The sequence below is a fragment of the Bombina bombina genome, chromosome 12 (assembly GCF_027579735.1).
Source record: "Bombina bombina isolate aBomBom1 chromosome 12, aBomBom1.pri, whole genome shotgun sequence".
Lineage (NCBI taxonomy): Eukaryota > Metazoa > Chordata > Amphibia > Anura > Bombinatoridae > Bombina > Bombina bombina.
In genome coordinates this window covers 49,085,762-49,107,162 of record NC_069510.1, presented here as the reverse complement: position 1 = coordinate 49,107,162, position 21,401 = coordinate 49,085,762, and the positions used below count along the sequence as shown (strand labels likewise).

General features: G+C 39.8%; 1 protein-coding gene across 9 annotated transcripts in view; it reads right to left on the bottom strand.

Annotated features, from left to right (window-relative positions):
• Positions 1-21,401, bottom strand: part of PNPLA7 (patatin like phospholipase domain containing 7) — a 503,274-nt gene that overhangs the window by 79,128 nt on the left and 402,745 nt on the right. For all 9 annotated transcript variants that reach the window (XM_053695647.1, XM_053695646.1, XM_053695653.1 and 6 more), the window contains one exon: positions 6,455-6,571. In XM_053695647.1, the coding sequence (XP_053551622.1) occupies positions 6,455-6,571 (117 nt within the window). The remainder of the gene's footprint in view (positions 1-6,454; positions 6,572-21,401) is intronic.

Here is a 21,401-nt window from a genome sequence, read left to right as displayed (position 1 = left end):
GTTACTCCTTTGTTATGTTACTCCTTTGTTATGTCACTCCTTTGTTATGTCACTCCTTTGTTATGTCACTCCTTTGTTATGTCACTCCTTTGTTATGTCACCCCTTTGTTATGTCACTGCTTTGTTATGTCACTGCTTTGTTATGTCACTCCTTTGTTATGTCACTCCTTTGTTATGTCACTGCTTTGTTATGTCACTCCTTTGTTATGTCACTCCTTTGTTATGTCACTCCTTTGTTATGTCACTCCTTTGTTATGTCACCTCTTTGTTATGTCACTCCTTTGTTATGTCACTCCTTTGTTATGTCACTCCTTTGTTATGTCACCTCTTTGTTAAGTCACCGCTTTGTTATGTCACCGCTTTATGTCACCGCTTTATGTCACCCCTTTATGTCACCGCTTTGTTATGTCACTCCTTTGTTATGTCACCGCTTTATGTCACTCCTTTGTAATGTTACCGCTTTGTTATGTCACTGCTTTGTTATGTCACTCCTTTGTTATGTCACCGCTTTATGTCACCCCTTTATGTCACCGCTTTGTTATGTCACTCCTTTGTTATGTCACTGCTTTGTTATGTCACTCCTTTGTTATGTCACCGCTTTATGTCACTCCTTTGTTATGTCACTGCTTTGTTATGTCACTGCTTTGTTATGTCACTGCTTTGTTATGTCACTGCTTTATGTTACCCCTTTGTTATGTCACTCCTTTGTTATGTCACTGCTTTGTTATGTCACTCCTTTGTTATGTCACTCCTTTGTTATGTCACCCCTTTGTTATGTCACCCCTTTGTTATGTCACTGCTTTATGTTACCCCTTTGTTATGTCACTCCTTTGTTATGTCACTCCTTTGTTATGTCACTGCTTTATGTTACCCCTTTGTTATGTCACTCCTTTGTTATGTCACCCCTTTGTTATGTCACTGCTTTATGTTACCCCTTTGTTATGTCACTCCTTTGTTATGTCACTGATTTGTTATGTCACTGCTTTGTTATGTCACTGCTTTGTTATGTCACTGCTTTATGTTACCCCTTTGTTATGTCACTCCTTTGTTATGTCACTGCTTTGTTATGTCACTCCATTGTTATGTCACTGCTTTGTTGTTACTCCTTTGTTATGTCACTCCTTTGTTATGTCACTGCTTTGTTATGTCACTCCTTTGTTATGTCACTCCTTTGTTATGTCACTCCTTTGTTATGTCACCCCTTTGTTATGTCACCCCTTTGTTATGTCACTCCTTTGTTATGTTACTCCTTTGTTATGTTACTCCTTTGTTATGTCACCCCTTTGTTATGTTACTCCTTTGTTATGTCACTCCTTTGTTATGTCACCCCTTTGTTATGTCACTCCTTTGTTATGTTACTCCTTTGTTATGTCACTCCTTTGTTATGTCACCCCTTTGTTATGTCACTCCTTTGTTATGTTACTCCTTTGTTATGTTACTCCTTTGTTATGTCACTCCTTTGTTATGTCACTCCTTTGTTATGTCACTCCTTTGTTATGTCACCCCTTTGTTATGTCACTCCTTTGTTATGTTACTCCTTTGTTATGTTACTCCTTTGTTATGTCACCCCTTTGTTATGTCACTCCTTTGTTATGTTACTCCTTTGTTATGTTACTCCTTTGTTATGTCACTCCTTTGTTATGTCACCCCTTTGTTATGTCACTCCTTTGTTATGTTACTCCTTTGTTATGTTACTCCTTTGTTATGTCACTCCTTTGTTATGTCACCCCTTTGTTATGTTACTCCTTTGTTATGTTACTCCTTTGTTATGTTACTCCTTTGTTATGTCACTCCTTTGTTATGTCACTCCTTTGTTATGTTACTCCTTTGTTATGTTACTCCTTTGTTATGTCACTCCTTTGTTATGTCACTCCTTTGTTATGTCACTCCTTTGTTATGTCACCCCTTTGTTATGTCACTCCTTTGTTATGTTACTCCTTTGTTATGTGACTCCTTTGTTATGTCACTCCTTTGTTATGTCACTCCTTTGTTATGTCACTCCTTTGTTATGTTACTCCTTTGTTATGTTACTCCTTTGTTATGTTACTCCTTTGTTATGTCACTCCTTTGTTATGTTACTCCTTTGTTATGTCACTGCTTTGTTATGTCACTCCTTTGTTATGTTACTCCTTTGTTATGTTACTCCTTTGTTATGTCACTCCTTTGTTATGTCACTCCTTTGTTATGTTACTCCTTTGTTATGTCACCGCTTTATGTCACTCCTTTGTTATGTCACTGCTTTGTTATGTCACTGCTTTGTTATGTCACTCCTTTGTTATGTCACCACTTTGTTATGTCACTGCTTTGTTATGTCACTCCTTTGTTATGTCACTCCTTTGTTATGTCACTCCTTTGTTATGTCACTCCTTTGTTATGTCACTGCTTTGTTATGTCACTGCTTTGTTATGTCACTCCTTTGTTATGTCACCGCTTTGTTATGTCACCCCTTTGTTATGTCACTCCTTTGTTATGTCACTCCTTTGTTATGTCACTCCTTTGTTATGTCACTCCTTTGTTATGTCACTCCTTTGTTATGTCACTGCTTTTTTATGTCACTCCTTTGTTATGTCACCCCTTTATGTCACCCCTTTGTTATGTCACTCCTTTGTTATGTCACTCCTTTGTTATGTCACCCCTTTGTTATGTCACCCCTTTGTTATGTCACCGCTTTGTTATGTCACCCCTTTGTTATGTCACTCCTTTGTTATCTTATCCCTTTGTTATGTCATCGCTTTGTTATGTCACTCCTTCATTATGTCACTCCTTTGTTATGTCACTCCTTTGTTATGTCACTGCTTTGTTATGTCACTGCTTTATGTTACCCCTTTGTTATGTCACTCCTTCGTTATGTCACTGCTTTGTTATGTCACTGCTTTGTTATGTCACTGCTTTATGTTACCCCTTTGTTATGTCACTCCTTTGTTATGTCACTGCTTTGTTATGTCACTCCTTTGTTATGTCACTGCTTTGTTATGTTACTCCTTTGTTATGTCACTGCTTTGTTATGTCACTGCTTTGTTATGTCACTCCTTTGTTATGTCACTCCTTTGTTATGTCACTCCTTTGTTATGTCACCCCTTTGTTATGTCACCCCTTTGTTATGTCACTCCTTTGTTATGTTACTCCTTTGTTATGTCACTCCTTTGTTATGTTACTCCTTTGTTATGTCACTCCTTTGTTATGTCACTCCTTTGTTATGTCACTCCTTTGTTATGTCACTCCTTTGTTATGTCACTCCTTTGTTATGTTACTCCTTTGTTATGTCACTCCTTTGTTATGTCACTCCTTTGTTATATCACTCCTTTGTTATGTCACTCCTTTGTTATGTTACTCCTTTGTTATGTCACTCCTTTGTTATGTCACTCCTTTGTTATGTCACTCCTTTGTTATGTTACTCCTTTGTTATGTCACCGCTTTATGTCACTCCTTTGTTATGTCACTGCTTTGTTATGTCACTGCTTTGTTATGTCACCGCTTTGTGTCACTCCTTTGTTATGTCACCACTTTGTTATGTCACTCCTTTGTTATGTCACTGCTTTGTTATGTCACTCCTTTGTTATGTCACCGCTTTGTTATGTCACCCCTTTGTTATGTCACTCCTTTGTTATGTCACCGCTTTGTTATGTCACCCCTTTGTTATGTCACTCCTTTGTTATGTCACCCCTTTGTTATGTCACTCCTTTGTTATGTCACTCCTTTGTTATGTCACTCCTTTGTTATGTCACTCCTTTGTTATGTCACTGCTTTGTTATGTCACTCCTTTGTTATGTCACTCCTTTGTTATGTCACTGCTTTGTTATGTCACTCCTTTGTTATGTCACCCCTTTGTTATGTCACTCCTTTGTTATGTCACTCCTTTGTTATGTCACCCCTTTGTTATGTCACCCCTTTGTTATGTCACCCCTTTGTTATGTCACTCCTTTGTTATCTTATCCCTTTGTTATGTCATCGCTTTGTTATGTCACTCCTTTGTTATGTCACTCCTTTGTTATGTCACTCCTTTGTTATGTCACCCCTTTGTTATGTTACCCCTTTGTTATGTCACTCCTTTGTTATGTCACTCCTTTGTTATGTCACTCCTTTGTTATGTCACTCCTTTGTTATGTCACTCCTTTGTTATGTCACTCCTTTGTTATCTCACTCCTTTGTTATCTCACTCCTTTGTTATGTCACTCCTTTGTTATGTCACTCCTTTGTTATGTCACTCCTTTGTTATGTCACTCCTTTGTTATGTCACTCCTTTGTTATGTCACCCCTTTGTTATGTCACTCCTTTGTTATGTCACCCCTTTGTTATGTTACCCCTTTGTTATGTCACTCCTTTGTTATGTCACTCCTTTGTTATGTCACCCCTTTGTTATGTCACTCCTTTGTTATGTCACTCCTTTGTTATGTCACTGCTTTGTTATGTCACTCCTTTGTTATGTCACTCCTTTGTTATGTCACTGCTTTGTTATGTCACTCCTTTGTTATGTCACTGCTTTGTTATGTCACTCCTTTGTTATGTCACCGCTTTATGTCACTCCTTTGTTATGTCACTCCTTTGTTATGTCACTGCTTTGTTATGTCACTGCTTTGTTATGTCACTGCTTTGTTATGTCACTGCTTTGTTATGTCACTCCTTTGTTATGTCACCGCTTTGTTATGTTACTCCTTTGTTATGTCACTCCTTTGTTATGTCACTCCTTTGTTATGTCACTGCTTTGTTATGTCACTCCTTTGTTATGTCACTCCTTTGTTATGTCACTGCTTTGTTATGTCACTGCTTTGTTATGTCACTGCTTTGTTATGTCACTCCTTTGTTATGTCACTCCTTTGTTATGTCACCCCTTTGTTATGTCACTGCTTTGTTATGTCACTCCTTTGTTATGTCACTCCTTTGTTATGTCACCCCTTTGTTATGTCACTGCTTTGTTATGTCACCCCTTTGTTATGTCACTGCTTTGTTATGTCACTCCTTTGTGATGTCACTCCTTTGTGATGTCACTGCTTTGTTATGTCACCCCTTTGTTATGTCACTGCTTTGTTATGTCACTCCTTTGTGATGTCACTCCTTTGTTATGTCACTGCTTTGTTATGTCACTCCTTTGTTATGTCACTCCTTTGTTATGTCACCCCTTTGTTATGTCACTCCTTTGTTATGTCACTCCTTTGTTATGTCACCCCTTTGTTATGTCACTCCTTTGTGATGTCACTCCTTTGTTATGTCACTGCTTTGTTATGTCACTCCTTTGTTATGTCACTCCTTTGTGATGTCACTCCTTTGTTATGTCACTGCTTTGTTATGTCACTCCTTTGTGATGTCACTCCTTTGTTATGTCACTGCTTTGTTATGTCACCCCTTTGTTATGTCACTGCTTTGTTATGTCACTCCTTTGTGATGTCACTCCTTTGTTATGTCACTGCTTTGTTATGTCACTCCTTTGTTATGTCACTCCTTTGTTATGTCACCCCTTTGTTATGTCACTCCTTTGTTATGTCACTCCTTTGTTATGTCACCCCTTTGTTATGTCACTCCTTTGTGATGTCACTCCTTTGTTATGTCACTGCTTTGTTATGTCACTCCTTTGTTATGTCACTCCTTTGTGATGTCACTCCTTTGTTATGTCACCCCTTTGTTATGTGACTCCTTCAAACAGATACCGCATCATTATATGCATTCCAGAAGTTAATTTTATACTCATAGCTTAGACCCTTTACTGCCGTGCAGACTCTTAAAGACACCAGCTAACGTCATTGTGCCGTGCTAGATAAGCAATCTGCAAACAGCCTCAATGTCCTCTGTGCTAAATCTATTCATTAGCATAAAGTATATGGCTAAAGTGGCATCATTTTGCCAAATTACAGAAGAAATCACCAGTCATCCAAAGATCTAAATGCATCAGCACCTCAGGTGTGACCAGGAAATAGAAATGTATTTGTGAATAAAATAATACATCTAATATAGTGTTAAGGGAAAACACCTCTTTTGCTTTCATTTTTATGGTAAGGTAAGAAATAAACAGCAAAAATATATTTTACCTTTTCTATCATTTCTCAAACAGCAAGAAACTAAACCCTGTAACAGCGCTGAAAAGTGGTATCAGAACACAAAATAATATTCCCCCCAAATAAGCAGATACAAATTATATCAATCAACACAATTAAATGAACATTATATAAAATCTAAGCCATCAAAAAATGGCTAACGCATTTTGGTCATAGATTGTTGTGCAAGGGTGACGGCTAGTAATGCCACTAGGGTCGCTGTGTAACAAACAGACCTCTTATGGTGACAAACTCCTCAATAATCTGCAATCTGATTGGCTATTTTTTTCATGTGACCAAAATTTTAAATTAAAACTAAAATATTATTAACTGCCCTCTCAATAAGTTTCCATGGCTGAACAAATAAGTGATGACTGTGGGCTTTATTACTGCAACTACAAGATGAGTAGTTTATCACACAAGCTCACCTCTATCTGTTTGTCTTTAAAGATACAACTGATGCTGCTGTTGAACGCAGCTCCGGAGAACATGGAAGTAATCGGATAGGTCAGGTCCAGCACTTTTTTAAAGACAGAGGTCATGTCCTGCAAAAACAGAGAAAATCAAGTTATTTCAAGGAAGGGCTGGGTAGGAATTTAGCTCAAACAGCAGTTAAAGGGACACTGAACCCAAATTTTTTTCTTTCATGATTCAGATAGAGCATGACATTTTAAGCAACTTTCTAATTTACTCCTATTATCAATTTTTCTTCGTTCTCTTGCTATCTTTATTTTAAAAGCAGGAATGTAAATCTTAGCAGCCAGCCTATTTTAGGTTCAGCACCATGTATAGCGCTTGCTTATTGGAGGCTTACATCTACCCACCAATAAGCAAGCATAACACAGGTTCTCAACCCAAAAAATGGGCCGGCTCCTATGCATCACATTCCTGCTTTTTAAATAAAGATAGCAAGAGAACGAAGAAAATTTGATAATAGGAGAAAATTAGAAAGTTGCCTAAAATTTCATTCTCTGTCTGAATCATGAAAGAAAAAATTTGGGTTCAGTGCCCTTTTAAAGGGAACATAAATGCAAAATTTGGCTTTTATGATTCGCATAGAGCATAACATTTTAAACAACTTTCCAATTTACTTCTATTATCAATTTCTCTTTGTATTCTTGATATCCTTTGTTGAAAAGCAGGAAGGTAAGCTCAGGCGTGTGCTCGTTTTGCAACAATGTTATACATTAGCTAGAGCACTAGATGGCAGCACTATTTCCTGTCATGTAGAGCCTCAGGCATGTGCACGCTTCCTAGCTGGATATCTCTTGAACAAAGAATAACATGAGAACAATCTGAATCATGAAAGAAAAAAATGGGGTTTCATGTCCCTTTAAATAATTGTTTAGCATATGCACATTACATACACTTAAAGGCACATGAAACCCAAACATTTTCATTTGGGATACAGACAGAGCATACAATTTACTTCAGTTCTCAATTTAACTTCCTTCTCATAGTGTTTTTTGTTGAAGAGATACCTAGGTAGGAAGCGTGCATATTTTTGGAGCAGAACATGAATCGAAAAAACTGCTGCCACCTACTTTTCTTGCAGGAGTATCACAGTTATAAAACTGGTGCCATATATTTCTCCAGTTACATGCACGCTCCTACACCAACCCTTCCTGCTTTTCAACAAAGGATACTAAAAGAACAAAGTAAATTTGATAAACGATGCAAACTGGAAAGTGTTTTAAACTTTTACTCTCCATCTGAATCATGAAAGAACATTTGATGGTTTTATGTCGCAAATGTTTAAAACATATCAAACATTTTAAAAGATTTGCCAATCCAGAGCACTCCCCGGAGGATATACTCCCTGTGACAGCAAATGATCCCCTTTGCTGTGACCAATCAGAGATCATATGCAAATGAGCTCAGCACTACTCTAAGCAGTCACTGTGCAACAGGTAGAAGGGTCAGAAAAACTGCAACATACGTAAGTACGCAGTATACATTGTGGGAACAGAAACAGCACAACTTACAGAGGAATATTTTAAGAAATATAAATTGGCACTGCACATTACATTTTGTTTTTTATAGTTTATAATTTTATTAATTTTTTTCAATAACACAAACACAAAAAAACATATTTAACCCCTTAATGACCAGTGATATGTCTTTGAATAGGAATTGCTGGTGGCGAGACTGCCCTATTTCCAGGATGCGTCCAGGAGGGAGGGAGGTCATAATAGCTCTGTCCTGCGGCTCGTGGTGAAACCTGCGCTATTATGGCCTGAAAAACCCTTCACGACCAGCAACATACAGTGTACGTTGTGGTTGTTAATGGTTGAACATAGAAACTTATAAAGAAAATGAGAATATCTGCTATAAAAGTCATTCAGTAGAATTTAACATTGCACAAGCATTTATTTTGAAATGCCTGTGCAATGCTGCCCCCTGCCCATTCCCAGCCAATCGGCCGCTAGCAGGGGGTGTCAATTATCCCAATCGCTTCTGAACTTAAAGGGACAGTACACTGTAAAATTGTTTTTATTGTCTGGAAAACTAAAGCTCAATACATAGAGAGAACAATGTAAAATTATAATTTTATTACTTAACTATCCTGCACCCCACTGGGTGTGTCATTTCTTCTGCTGGCTGTGTTTACTTAGGCTTGTCAATAGCTGAGGCTCCAGTATCAAATTTTCAGTATAGGTTGGGAAACCATAGGCTAAATCAGCTATTTCAAAGGCCAAAATAGGGGTAAAGGAGCTACTGGTAAACACTGTTATACACTCCAGCAGGTAAAATGGATCATTGGGAACAATTTAAATGGGCTAAAAATTTGGGGTGAACTGTCCCTTTAAGTTTCAGACGGACCTATAACTTCAGGGTTAGAAAGCAGTATCCGCTGCTTGTTAAATCTCCCCCTATATCTCTAAGTGACCAAATGAGCTCATTCTATTACTGAAGGGTGTTAAAGGGACATGAAACCAAAAAACAATTTTCCAGTTTGCTTCTATGATTTATTTTGCTTCATTCTTTTGATATCCTTTGTTGAAAGAGCAGCAATGCACTACTGGGAGCTAGCTGAACACATCAATAAGCCAATGACAAGAGGCATATATATGGAGCTACAAATCAGCAGCGTTCTCCCGCCCCCTGAGCCTACCTAGATATGCTTTTCAACAAAGAGTATCAAGACAACTAAACAAATTAGATAATAGACGTAACTTAGAAAGTTGTTTAAATTGCATGTTCTATCTGAATCTTGAAGGAAAGCTTTTGGGTTTGTAAACCTTTACTCTTTTTTCCAGTATCTGTGGATCAGATGTTTGGCACAATGTTTCATCCATCAATCACATTATAACTGGTCTGACAAGGCCACTCAGGAAGAATATTTAAACATTTTGCTCAATTTGACAGTTTCTAGATTGTTTAAGACAGACAAACAAAAGGGTTGAAAAGTAGTCCCTCTCTCCCCACGCTCCCCCCGGCACCTGCTTTAGATAGAGGTGAATTTGATAGTGGTGTTGTGTTTTGAGATACCACCTTCTAAGTATGGTAAAAGTATGTGATAATATTTGCAATGCGAATTAATAAAGATTTTTAACCAGGCATCATTTCAGAGGGAAATGCCCAAATCAGCCTCCCATTTGTTTATGGAAGAAGGGGGTTCAGAGAGAGAGAGGGGGGGGGGGAGGCATGCATATAGATAGATATATAGATATATAAACAGACCGACAGATATATAGACACACAAAGAGATAGACAGACAGATAGATGATATATAGATTGATAGACAGAGAGAGAATAGACGGACAGACAGATATATGATATATAGATAGACAGACAGATAGATGATATATATATATATATAGGTAGATAGATTGATAGACAGACAGACAGACAGATAGCTGAGGTTAAATTTAAGGTCTCTGTGACCCTTTTTCATTTATTCTTTAAAAAAAACACATTTGCAAAAGAAATTGAACGCACAGGTAGTTGAATATTTTACAATCACTATTTGATTAAAGAGAAATGACTTCAATAAAGGAGACCTGTTGTTGCATGTGAATGACTTATTTATTTTTAAATGACTGAGGTTGAAAAAACATCAAATATTTAAAATTGGAATTATTTGCTAATATTACTAAAACTGCTTGTTATAACTGAGCTGGTATATTATATAATTTTGAGTCTTTACGCTCTGTGTGTATTTGTCTATTTTTTGTTTGTTTGTTTTTTTTACAAAAAAATACAAATTATGCTTACCTGATAATTTCATTTCCATCTGTATGGGAAGAGTCCACAGCTGCATTCCTTACTTTTGGGAAATACTGAACCTGGCCACCAGGCAAAGACACCCAGCCAAAGGCTTAAATACCGCCCCCATTTCCTCATAACCCCAGTCATTCTGCAGAGGGAACAAGGAACAGTCGGATAAATATCAGGGTGCAAAAGGTGCCAGAAGAAAAAAATTAAATTTAGGGCCGCCCACCGGAGAACACAGCGGGAGCTGTGGACTCTTCCCATACAGATGGAAATGAAATAATTGGTAAGCATAATTTATGTTTTCCATCTTAATATGGGAAGAGTCTACAGCTGCATTCCTTACTTTTGGGAAACATATACCCAAGCTCTAGAGTACACGGAATGCTAATGGGAGGGAAAAAGAGAGGCGGACCCAATCTGAGGGCACCACAGCCTGCAAAACCTTTCTCCCGAAGGCTGCTTCAGCAGAAGCAAAAACATAAAACTTGTAAAATTTTTAAAAAGTATGTAAGGAGAACCAGGTAGCCGCCTTACAAATCAGATCCATAAAGGCCTCATCCTTGAAGGCCCAAAAGGAAACCGCTGCTCTCATAGAATGAGCCGTAATCCACAGAGGAGGCTTATTTTCCGCCGTCTCTATGTGATTGGATGACACTCCTCAATCAAAAAAGTAAGGAAGTCGAGGAGGCCCTCTGACCCCTACGCTTCCCGGAAAGAGAACAAACAGAAAAATAGGTTTATCTAAATTCCTTTGTGGCCCAAAGATAGAACTTCAAGGCACAAACCACATCCAAGAATATGTTGTAAACGTTCCTTCGACGAAGGAGGATTAGGACATAAAAAAGGAACCACAATCTCTTGATTGATGTTGCGAATTGACACAACCTTAGGAAGAAACCTAACTATCGGATAGATTTAGAGTTTTGTGCTTTTTTGCAGGTGTTAGGTTTTTTTTCAGCCCAAACAATGGGGCAGTTTGGGCTGAAAAAAAACCTAACACCTGCAAAAAAGCAGCGTTCAGCTCCTAACGCAGCCCCATTGTTTCCTATGGGGAAACACTTCCTATGTCTGCACCTAACACCCTAACATGTACCCCGAGTCTAAACACCCCTAACCTTACACTTATTAACCCCTAATCTGCCGCCCCCGCTATCGCTGACACCTGCATATTTTTTTAACCCCTAATCTGCCGCTCCGTACACCGCCGCAACCTACATTATACCTATGTACCCCTAATCTGCTGCCCATAACACCGCCGACCCCTATATTATATATATTAACCCCTAATCTGCCCCCACAACGTCGCCGCCAGCTACCTACAATAATTAACCCCTAATCTGCCGACCGGACCTCACCGCTACTATAATAAATGTATTAACCCCTAATCCGCCTCACTCCCGCCTCAATAACCCTATAATAAATAGTATTAACCCCTAATCTGCCCTCCCTAACATCGCTGACACCTAACTTCAAGTATTAACCCCTAATCTGCCGAACGGACCTCACCGCTACTCTAATAAATTTATTAACTCCTAAAGCTAAGTCTAACCCTAACCCTAACACCCCCCTAAGTTAAATATAATTTAAATCTAACGAAATAAATTAACTCTTATTAAATAAATTATTCCTATTTAAAGCTAAATACTTACCTGTAAAATAAATCCTAATATAGCTACAATATAAATTATAATTATATTGTAGCTATTTTAGGATTAATATTTATTTTACAGGCAACTTTGTATTTATTTTAACCAGGTACAATAGCTATTAAATAGTTAATAACTATTTAATAGTTACCTAGTTAAAATAATTACAAAATTACCTGTAAAATAAATCCTAACCTAAGTTACAATTAAACCTAACACTACACTATCAATAAATTAATTAAATAAAATACCTACAATGGCTGTTCCGATCAGCCAATAGAATGCAAGCTCAATCTGATTGGCTGATTGGATCAGCCAATCGGATTGAACTTGAATCTGATTGACTGATTCCATCAGCCAATCAGAATTTTCCTACCTTAATTCCGATTGGCTGATAGAATCCTATCAGCCAATCGGAATTCGAGGGACGCCATCTTGGATGACGTCCCTTAAAGGAACCTTCATTCTGTGTTAGGACGTCGGAAGAAGAGGATGGATCCGCGCCGGAGGTCTTGAAAATGGAGCCGCTCGTAGACGGATGGAAGAAGATAGAAGATGCCGCTTGGATGAAGATGTCTACCGGTCCGGATCTCCTCTTCTGCCCGGATAGGATGAAGACTTCAGCCCCGATGATGGACCTCTTCAGCCGCCGCTTGGATCAAGACTTCAGCCGGAGGATGGACGTCTTCAGCCCCCGCTTGGGCTTGGATGAAGACTTCGGAGCCTGGACCGATCGGTGATACCCGGCGTGGTGAAGATAAGGTAGGAAGATCTTCAGGGGCTTAGTGTTAGGTTTATTTAAGGGGGGTTTGGGTTAGATTAGGGGTATGTGGGTGGTGGGTTGTAATGTTGGGGGGGGTATTGTATGTTTTTTTTTTCAGGCAAAAGAGCTGAATTCTTTGGGGCATGCCCCGCAAAAGGCCCTTTTAAGGGCTGGTAAGTTAAATGAGCTTTTCTATTTGTATTTTAGAATAGGATAGGGCATTTTTTTTATTAAGGGGCTTAGAGTAGGTGTAAGTAGCTTAAAATTGATGTAATATTTTTATAATGTTTGTAAATATTTTTTTATTTTTTGTACTTTAGTTAGTTTATTTAATTGTATTTATTTGTAGGTATTGTATTTAATTAAAATGAAATAGAAGACACACAGCGCCCACCGAATCAAGGTAGCTTTTAAAACAATTTATTATGCGCAAGAAATAAAATATATACACTTACAAGATTGTAGTGTTATAGATGCCTTTAAAAGATTATGTTGTCAGCAAGAGTCCGTCCATCCACAACCAGCTGATAAGCTTAGAGTTCCGTATTCAAGGGCTGCTCACACAGTCTTGCCGCCTCAGCTGTTCTCCCACAACAGCGTGTGATGTTCTGCCCAGAGAGCGGCTTGTATACTTCCACTTAGCTTAACGCTGGGATAACGTGCTTCAGGACACTGCAATGCTTTGTCCTATTTAACCCAACGCGTTTCTTTTGCAAGCGTGCAAACTTCCTCAGGGGTATTTCTCTCTCCTTTGCAGCAAAGGAGAGAGAAATACCCCTGAGGAAGTTTGCACGCTTGCAAAAGAAACGCGTTGGGTTAAATAGGACAAAGCATTGCAGTGTCCTGAAGCACGTTATCCCAGCGTTAAGCTAAGTGGAAGTATACAAGCCGCTCTCTGGGCAGAACATCACACGCTGTTGTGGGAGAACAGCTGAGGCGGCAAGACTGTGTGAGCAGCCCTTGAATACGGAACTCTAAGCTTATCAGCTGGTTGTGGATGGACGGACTCTTGCTGACAACATAATCTTTTAAAGGCATCTATAACACTACAATCTTGTAAGTGTATATATTTTATTTCTTGCGCATAATAAATTGTTTTAAAAGCTACCTTGATTCGGTGGGCGCTGTGTGTCTTCTATTTCATTTCAGTTACTACACCTTCGTCGGACGAAAAGACATCCGGTTTACACACTAAGCAGCAACCGATCAAGTGCAGGAAATCTGAAAGGAGCTTCAATATTCTTTTAAGGTTCAATATAATAGCACATACTATCTGGACATTTTTTATGGACATTGTTGGTTAAATTGAATATATATATAATATTGTAATTTTTTACGTATGAATATTTTAACCATTCTAACCATTTCAATGTTATTATAGATTTTAAAGACAGATTGTCCCACACACACAAAATAGGTAGTATAAAACGGATATTTTAATCTAAAAACTAGAAAAATTAAATCTTAAATTTCTGAAAAAAATCTTCTGTGCACAGTCGGGCAGGGGAGATAGACTATTGCAGGGAGCGCTGAGATTTAACATTGGGTTAAAATTGTATTTAATTAATTTATTCATAGTGTAGTGTTAGGTTTAATTGTAGATAATTGTAGGTATTTTATTTAATTAATTTATTGATAGTGTAGTGTTAGGTATAATTGTAACTTAGGTTAGGATTTATTTTACAGGTAATTTTGTAATTATTTTAACTAGGTAACTATTAAATAGTTAATAACTATTTAATAGCTATTGTACCTGGTTAAAATAAATACAAAGTTGCCTGTAAAATAAATATTAATCCTAAAATAGCTACAATATAATTATAATTTATATTGTAGCTATATTAGGATTTATTTTACAGGTAAGTATTTAGCTTTAAATAGGAATAATTTATTTAATAAGAGTTAATTTATTTCGTTAGATTTAAATTATATTTAACTTAGGGGGGTGTTAGGGTTAGGGTTAGACTTAGCTTTAGGGGTTAATACATTTATTAGAGTAGCGGTGAGGTCCGGTCGGTAGATTAGGGGTTAATAATTGTAGGTAGGTGGGGGCGACGTTGGGAGCGGCAGATTAGGGGTTAATAAATATAATATAGGGGTCGGCGGTGTAAGGGGCAGCAGATTAGGGGTTTATAGGGATAATGTAGGTGGCGGCGGTGTGCGGTCGGCAGATTAGGGGTTAAAATTTTTTAATAGAGTGGCGGCGATGTGGGGGGACCTCGGTTTAGGGGTACATAGGTAGTTTATGGGTGTTAGTGTACTTTAGAGCACAGTAGTTAAGAGCTTTATGAACCGGAGTTAGCCCAGAAAGCTCTTAACTCCTGGCTTTTTGCTGCGGCTGGAGTTTTGTCGTTAGATTTCTAACGCTCACTTCAGCCACGACTCTAAATACCAGTGTTAGAAAGATCCCATTGAAAAGATAGGATACGCAATTGACGTAAGGGGATCTGCGGTATGGAAAAGTCGCGGCTGCAAAGTGAGCGTTAGACCCTTTCCTGACTGACTCTAAATACCAGCGGTAGCCCCTAACGCTGGTTTTGACGGCTAACGCCAAACTCTAAATCTAGCCGTGTGTTTGTAAAACAGTGTTATCGGCATGAAAAGCCAGATAAGGAGGGACACATTGCAAAACAGCAATCACAGATACTCTGCATGCATAAGCAACAGCCAGTAGAAAAGGAACCTTCCCAGACAACAATTTTGGGTCTACTTCATGCATAGGTTCCAACGAAGCCCGATGCAACACTTTAAGATCAAGATTTAAACTCCAAGGAGGAGTCTAGATCTAAACACAGGTCTGATCCCAGCAGAGCCTTAACAAATGGCTGCACATCTAGAAGCTCAGCGAACCTCTTGTGCAATAACACACACAGGGCTGAAAACTGTCCCATCAGGGGACTTGCAGAAAGGCCCTTCTCCAGTTCATCCTGGAGAACAGAATAAGTAGGTCCTCCACACCTTATGATAGATACGACGAGCAACCAGCTTACGAGCTTGATGAGAATAAAAATAACTATCTCAGAAACCACTCTCTTGGCTAGGACTAAGCGTTCAAAGTCCACGCAGTCAGCCTCAGAGAATCTAGACAATGATGAACAAAGAAACATTGGTCAGCAGATCCCTGCGACAAGGTAACTTCCACGGAGGAGATGATGACATCCCCACTATATCCGCGAACCATATCCTTTGCGGCAAAGACGGAGCAAGCAGTTTCACTGACGCCTTCTTGACTTGAGACACTACACTAGGAAGTAGTGGAAACGGGCAGAAAGGATAAAAGTGGATTGAACCTCCAAGGCACCGCTAATGCATCTGTTAGCTCCGCCTGAGGATCCCTGTACCCATATCTGGGTAGCTTGGTATTGAGACGTCATAAGATCTTCCTCTAGCAAATCTCTGCAAACACTTGGAATGGAGAGACCATTCCCCCGGATGAAAGGATTGTCTGCTGAGGAAATCCGCTTCCCAGTTGTCCACACCCGGAATGTGGATCGCTGACAGCGAACAAATGTGGGTCTCCCCCACACAAGAATCCAAGATACTTCCCTATTAACTAGGGCGCTTCTCGTTCCCCCCTGATGGTTGATGTAAGCCACAGAGGATATATTGTCTGATTGGAAACTGAATAACTGGGACAAACCCAGCAGAGGCCAAGCCTTCAGAGCATTGTATATTGCCCGAAGATCCAAAATGAGGTCAGGAGGGAGCTTTACCTCCTGCGACCATAGGCCCTGTGCTTTCCTGGCACCCAAACAGCTCCCCATCCTGCCAGACTCACAACCATAGTCACAATCACCCAGGGTGGTCTTAAGACAGACATCCCTCAGGACAAGTGATCCGAATAGAACCACCAAGAGAGCGATTCTCTCTATCGGTTGTCCAGAGAAATCTGTTGAGACACATCAGAATGATCGTCGTTCCACTCCTTCAGCATGCGCAGTTGCAACAGTCTGAGGTGAAACCTGGCAAGGAAAAAGATGTCCATGTTGGACACCATGAGACCATGTACCTCCATACACCGAGCCACAGATGGACTCAATGAGATCTGGAGGGTAAGATGTGTTGAAGCTAGCTTGCAACGTCTCTGGTCTGATAGAAATATTCTCATGTCTATGGAGACTATTATAGTACCCGTGAATTCGACCCTGGTACTTGACCCAAGAGAACTCTCTAGATTATCTTCCATCCATGGAAACGAAGAAGACAGAGGAGAGATTCCGAATAGTCCACTCTTTGAAAAATTTATTGAAGCAGTAGCTAAACCAAACGGAAGGGCAATAAACTGGAAGTGCTGGTTCAGGAATGCAACCATAGGAACTGGAAGTGATCCTAGAGGATTGGTACGTGAAGGGAGCATCCTTCAGATCTATCATGGTCATGAACTGCCCCTCTCAAACGAGGGGAAGAATGGTCCTTATTGTCTCCATCTTGAACGTGGGGACATATAAAAACTTGCTTAAGCAATTTAGGTCCAGAATCGGATGTAAGTTCCCTCCTTTTTAGGGACCACGAAAAGGTTTGAATAACTCCTAAGAGGACAAATCCCGTACACGCCCCAGAAAGGTTCCCCTCCTTACTGTGTCAGGAAGACAGAAGGAATCTGCCCTTGGGTGGCTGAGACTTAATTCCTATCTAGAAACTTTGAGCTATGACCTCCAGGACCCATGGATCCTGCACGTCCCTGCACCAAGCGACTATAAAAGAGCAACATACTGCCCCTTACACGACCCAGAAGAGGACAGGGGACAGCCCCTTCATGCCGACTTAGACTCGGCAGGCTTCCTGCTCTGCTTGGATTTATCCAGGACTGAGCAGGTTTCCAAGAGCTCTTGGTTTGCTCTGGCTTAGCAGAGGACAGCTGACATGGGCTTTATCAGAATGAAAAGAACGTCCCTTATACTAGTTCATATACTCTTACGGTAGGAGGGCACCCTTGCCCCCTTTGACCGTGGAGATAATTGAGTCTAGGCATGAACCAAACAAAATCATTCCCTTCAAGGGGAGGAAGAAGTCTAGACTTAGAAGTCATATCCGCAGACCATGACTTCTGCCAGAGCCCAACGGGCCTGAACAGAAAAAGCTGAAGCCATAGCATTCAAGCGAATAATCTGTCACAGATAAAAGAATTAGCTACCCTCAAGGCCGTAAATCTATCCCGAGGAACGTCGAGGGGACCCACCACCTCGATCAAATCCTATAGGGAGTCACACCGGAAGGTAGTTTCTCCAGCAACCACGGCAACAGTCGCCGCCGGTTGAAACAAATATCCTGTATGTTGAAACATCTTTCTTAAGAGAGTTTCCATCTCTTATCCATGGGCTCTTCAAACAAAGAACTATCCTCAAGTGGGATAGTAGTACGTTTTAGCAAAGGTGAAGATAATGCCATCTCATATAGGGACGGAAACTCACAACTCCATTGAGAGACCAGGACCGGGAACAATTTGTTAAAGGGAGAAGAGGGGAAAAAAGGAATCCAATCCTGTGCCCTTCTTTATTAATAATGTTCGCCATCTAATAGGAGCAGGGAAGGGAAGGCACCACCCTGTCCTCAAACTCTATTCAATTTAGGAATTAAAGGTTCATCAGGCAATATGACCTCTGGAACCTCTGAATTCGCCAAAAACTTCCTTTAGAAGAAAGCATGAATTCCTAAAAGTAAAGTTTGGTTTCTCCACAGCTGCAGGTTTAGAGGCAGCAGGCTCTGACCCCAAAAGTTCATACTCTGACGTCTCAGAAAGAACTTCATCCTTGGATAACCCTATCAGATAAATCCAAAAAATTATTTGATGTACTCTGGGAAGGAGGGCAATATGTAACCTATGTAGAAATCCAGCCTGTCTCTATGAGCATGACTGATTGCCTTTACTACAAGTGACTATCCTGTGTATACCTCTTTTCTGAAGCTCTCAAGATTCACCATTGATCTGCACCATTGACGCCTCTATCTATTGTGTTTTATAACAATATGTAACCTTTAACTTGCGCTTAGCAGGGCGAAATAAAGCATTAAGGCCGCAGACACCGCCGTCTGAACTGCGCAGTAACGTCTGGTGAAAAAAGGCCCCCTCCAGGTGGAGGATCAGCAATGCTACGGGAAAACTGCATGTGTATAGAGATAACAATGTAGGGTACGCACCTCACTAGACCGACAACTCCTCAGAGGTGGACGGCTCCGTGGTATCAAACAGGTTTGATATTATCACATTATCAAGGCATATGGAACATTTTTGAGATGGCGGAACTAAGGCCTCCTCACCATATAAACAGGAATTACTCTTTAGGAATAGAGGGAGTGCCCTCTAACGTAACAGAATCCTCCATCGCTAGTGCAATAACCGGAGAACTAGAGAAATAAAACATCTTATTTTATTCAACGACACCCTTATACCCTAATGGCTGGGGCACTCACCACCTCCTATGACCCAAACAGTACAGAGATTTATGACTCCTCTCTGATAGACACCCGGTCAGGAAAGAGGGAATGAATCACATGGTGCACAATGCAGGACTGTCCCTGCTATGAGAAAGCACCCCAAGCTTCTAAGCTGCATGGCTCTCAAAGTGAAAGTGAAACCTTTATATTCCATAACAGCCTATGAGCCCATAACATCTCACACATAAAGCAGCATAAAATCAAATAAACATATAAGATTATTATTACCCCCTGTTCAATAATCCCCCTAAGGAGATATTAACTCTTGATTCTATACAGATAAAAGGAGTCACACTGTGACCCTGTCTTCTTGCGGTTTTATACATGTATAAAATATGAAATGATCTTACCAGAATCACGGCCCTTCAAGTGTGACAGATAGTGACATCGGAGCTGTTAATATGAGTCGGGATGGTTTCGCAGAAAGACTCTCCCTGCATCTCTGGACTCTAACTTTCATCCATGCTCTCATTAAGAGGCTAACAGGACTACTTAAAACTCTAGTCCCATCTCAAAGAGTACTACCCTCCATAAGAGACTACTCGGAAATCTTCTAACGGTTCTCTGCCAACCTCCTGAGACGAAAGGCAAAGAATTACTGGGGTTATGAGGAAGAGGGGGCGGTATTTAAGCCTTTGGCTGGGTGTCTCTGTCTCCTCCTGGTGGCCAGGTTCAGTATTTCCCAAAAGTAAGGAATGCAGCTGTGGACTCTTCCGATATTAAGATGGAAATGAGTACCCATATACAACACAATTAAATAATAATAATAATAATCAGAAATAATTGATAGAAAGATGGAATTTAAACTACCTAGCCTTTAACCTTTCTTAAAGTACCTTTGTAGTGTCATAACATATATTATTCTATGCACAAAATATTAGCAAATAACTATAATACTAGCTATATTTACATTCAACCACTTCTTAAAACTTAAAGGTACAGTCAAGTAAAAAAAAAAACTTTCATGAATCGAATAGGGCATGTAATTTTAAACAAACTTTCCAATTTACTTTTATCACCAATTCTGCTTTGTTCTCTTGGTATTCTTGATTGAAAGCTAAACCTAGCTAGGCTCATATCTGAAGGCATTTTGACAGTTTTTCACCACTAGAGGGTGTTAGTTCATGTGTGTCACATAGATAACACTGTGCTCACGCACGTGGAGTTACCTAGGAGTCAGCACTGATTGGCTAAAATGCAAGTCTGTCAAAAGAACTGAAACAAGGGGGCAGTTTGCAGAGGTAAAAAGTGTATTTCTATAACAGTGTTGGTTATGCAGAACTGGGGAATAGGTAATAAAGGGATTATCTATATTTTTAAACAACAAAAATTCTGGTGCTGACTGTCCTTTTAACCTTCATTATTACTCCTTCGGCTGTCAAGAGAAACAGTACATTTATATTTTTGAGTCAAACCAAAATGGAATAAGGAAATTAAAGGAGGCTGAAAGTCATGTACTAATCATTTGGGTATGTTGCAATGTGTTAGGATGTCTTATCTCATTTTAAATTCAATTTGTGTTTTAAAAGATTCCTACAAACTTTAAAGGAACATAACTGTGAAAAGTATGCTGAGGCTGCACAATACAAAGTACACTAAAGAGACTCCTGTACCGATATTAGAGCTGATTGTGCAAGCATCCTGTACTGATATTAGAGCTGATCATGCATGCATCCTGTACCGATATTAGAGCTGATCAGTGCATGCATCCTGTACCGATATTAGAGCTGATCGTGCATGCATCCTGTACCAATATTAGAGCTGATCATGCATGCATCCTGTACCGATATTAGAGCTGATCAGTGCATGCATCCTGTACCGATATTAGAGCTGATCATGCATGCATCCTGTACCGATATTAGAGCTAATCGTGCATGCATCCTGTACCGATATTAGAGCTGATCATGCATGCATCCTGTACCGATATTAGAGCTGATTGTGCATGCATCCTGTACCGATATTAGAGCTGATCATGCATGCATCCTGTACCGATATTAGAGCTGATCAGTGCATGCATCCTGTACCGATATTAGAGCTGATCGTGCATGCATCCTGTACCGATATTAGAGCTGATCATGCATGCATCCTGTACCGATATTAGAGCTGATCGTGCATGCATCCTGTACCGATATTAGAGCTGATCAGTGCATGCATCCTGTACCGATATTAGAGCTGATCATGCATGCATCCTGTACCGATATTAGAGCTGATCAGTGCATGCATCCTGTACCGATATTAGAGATGATCGTGCATGCATCCTGTACCGATATTAAAGCTGATCAGTGCATGCATCCTGTATCGATATTAAAGCTG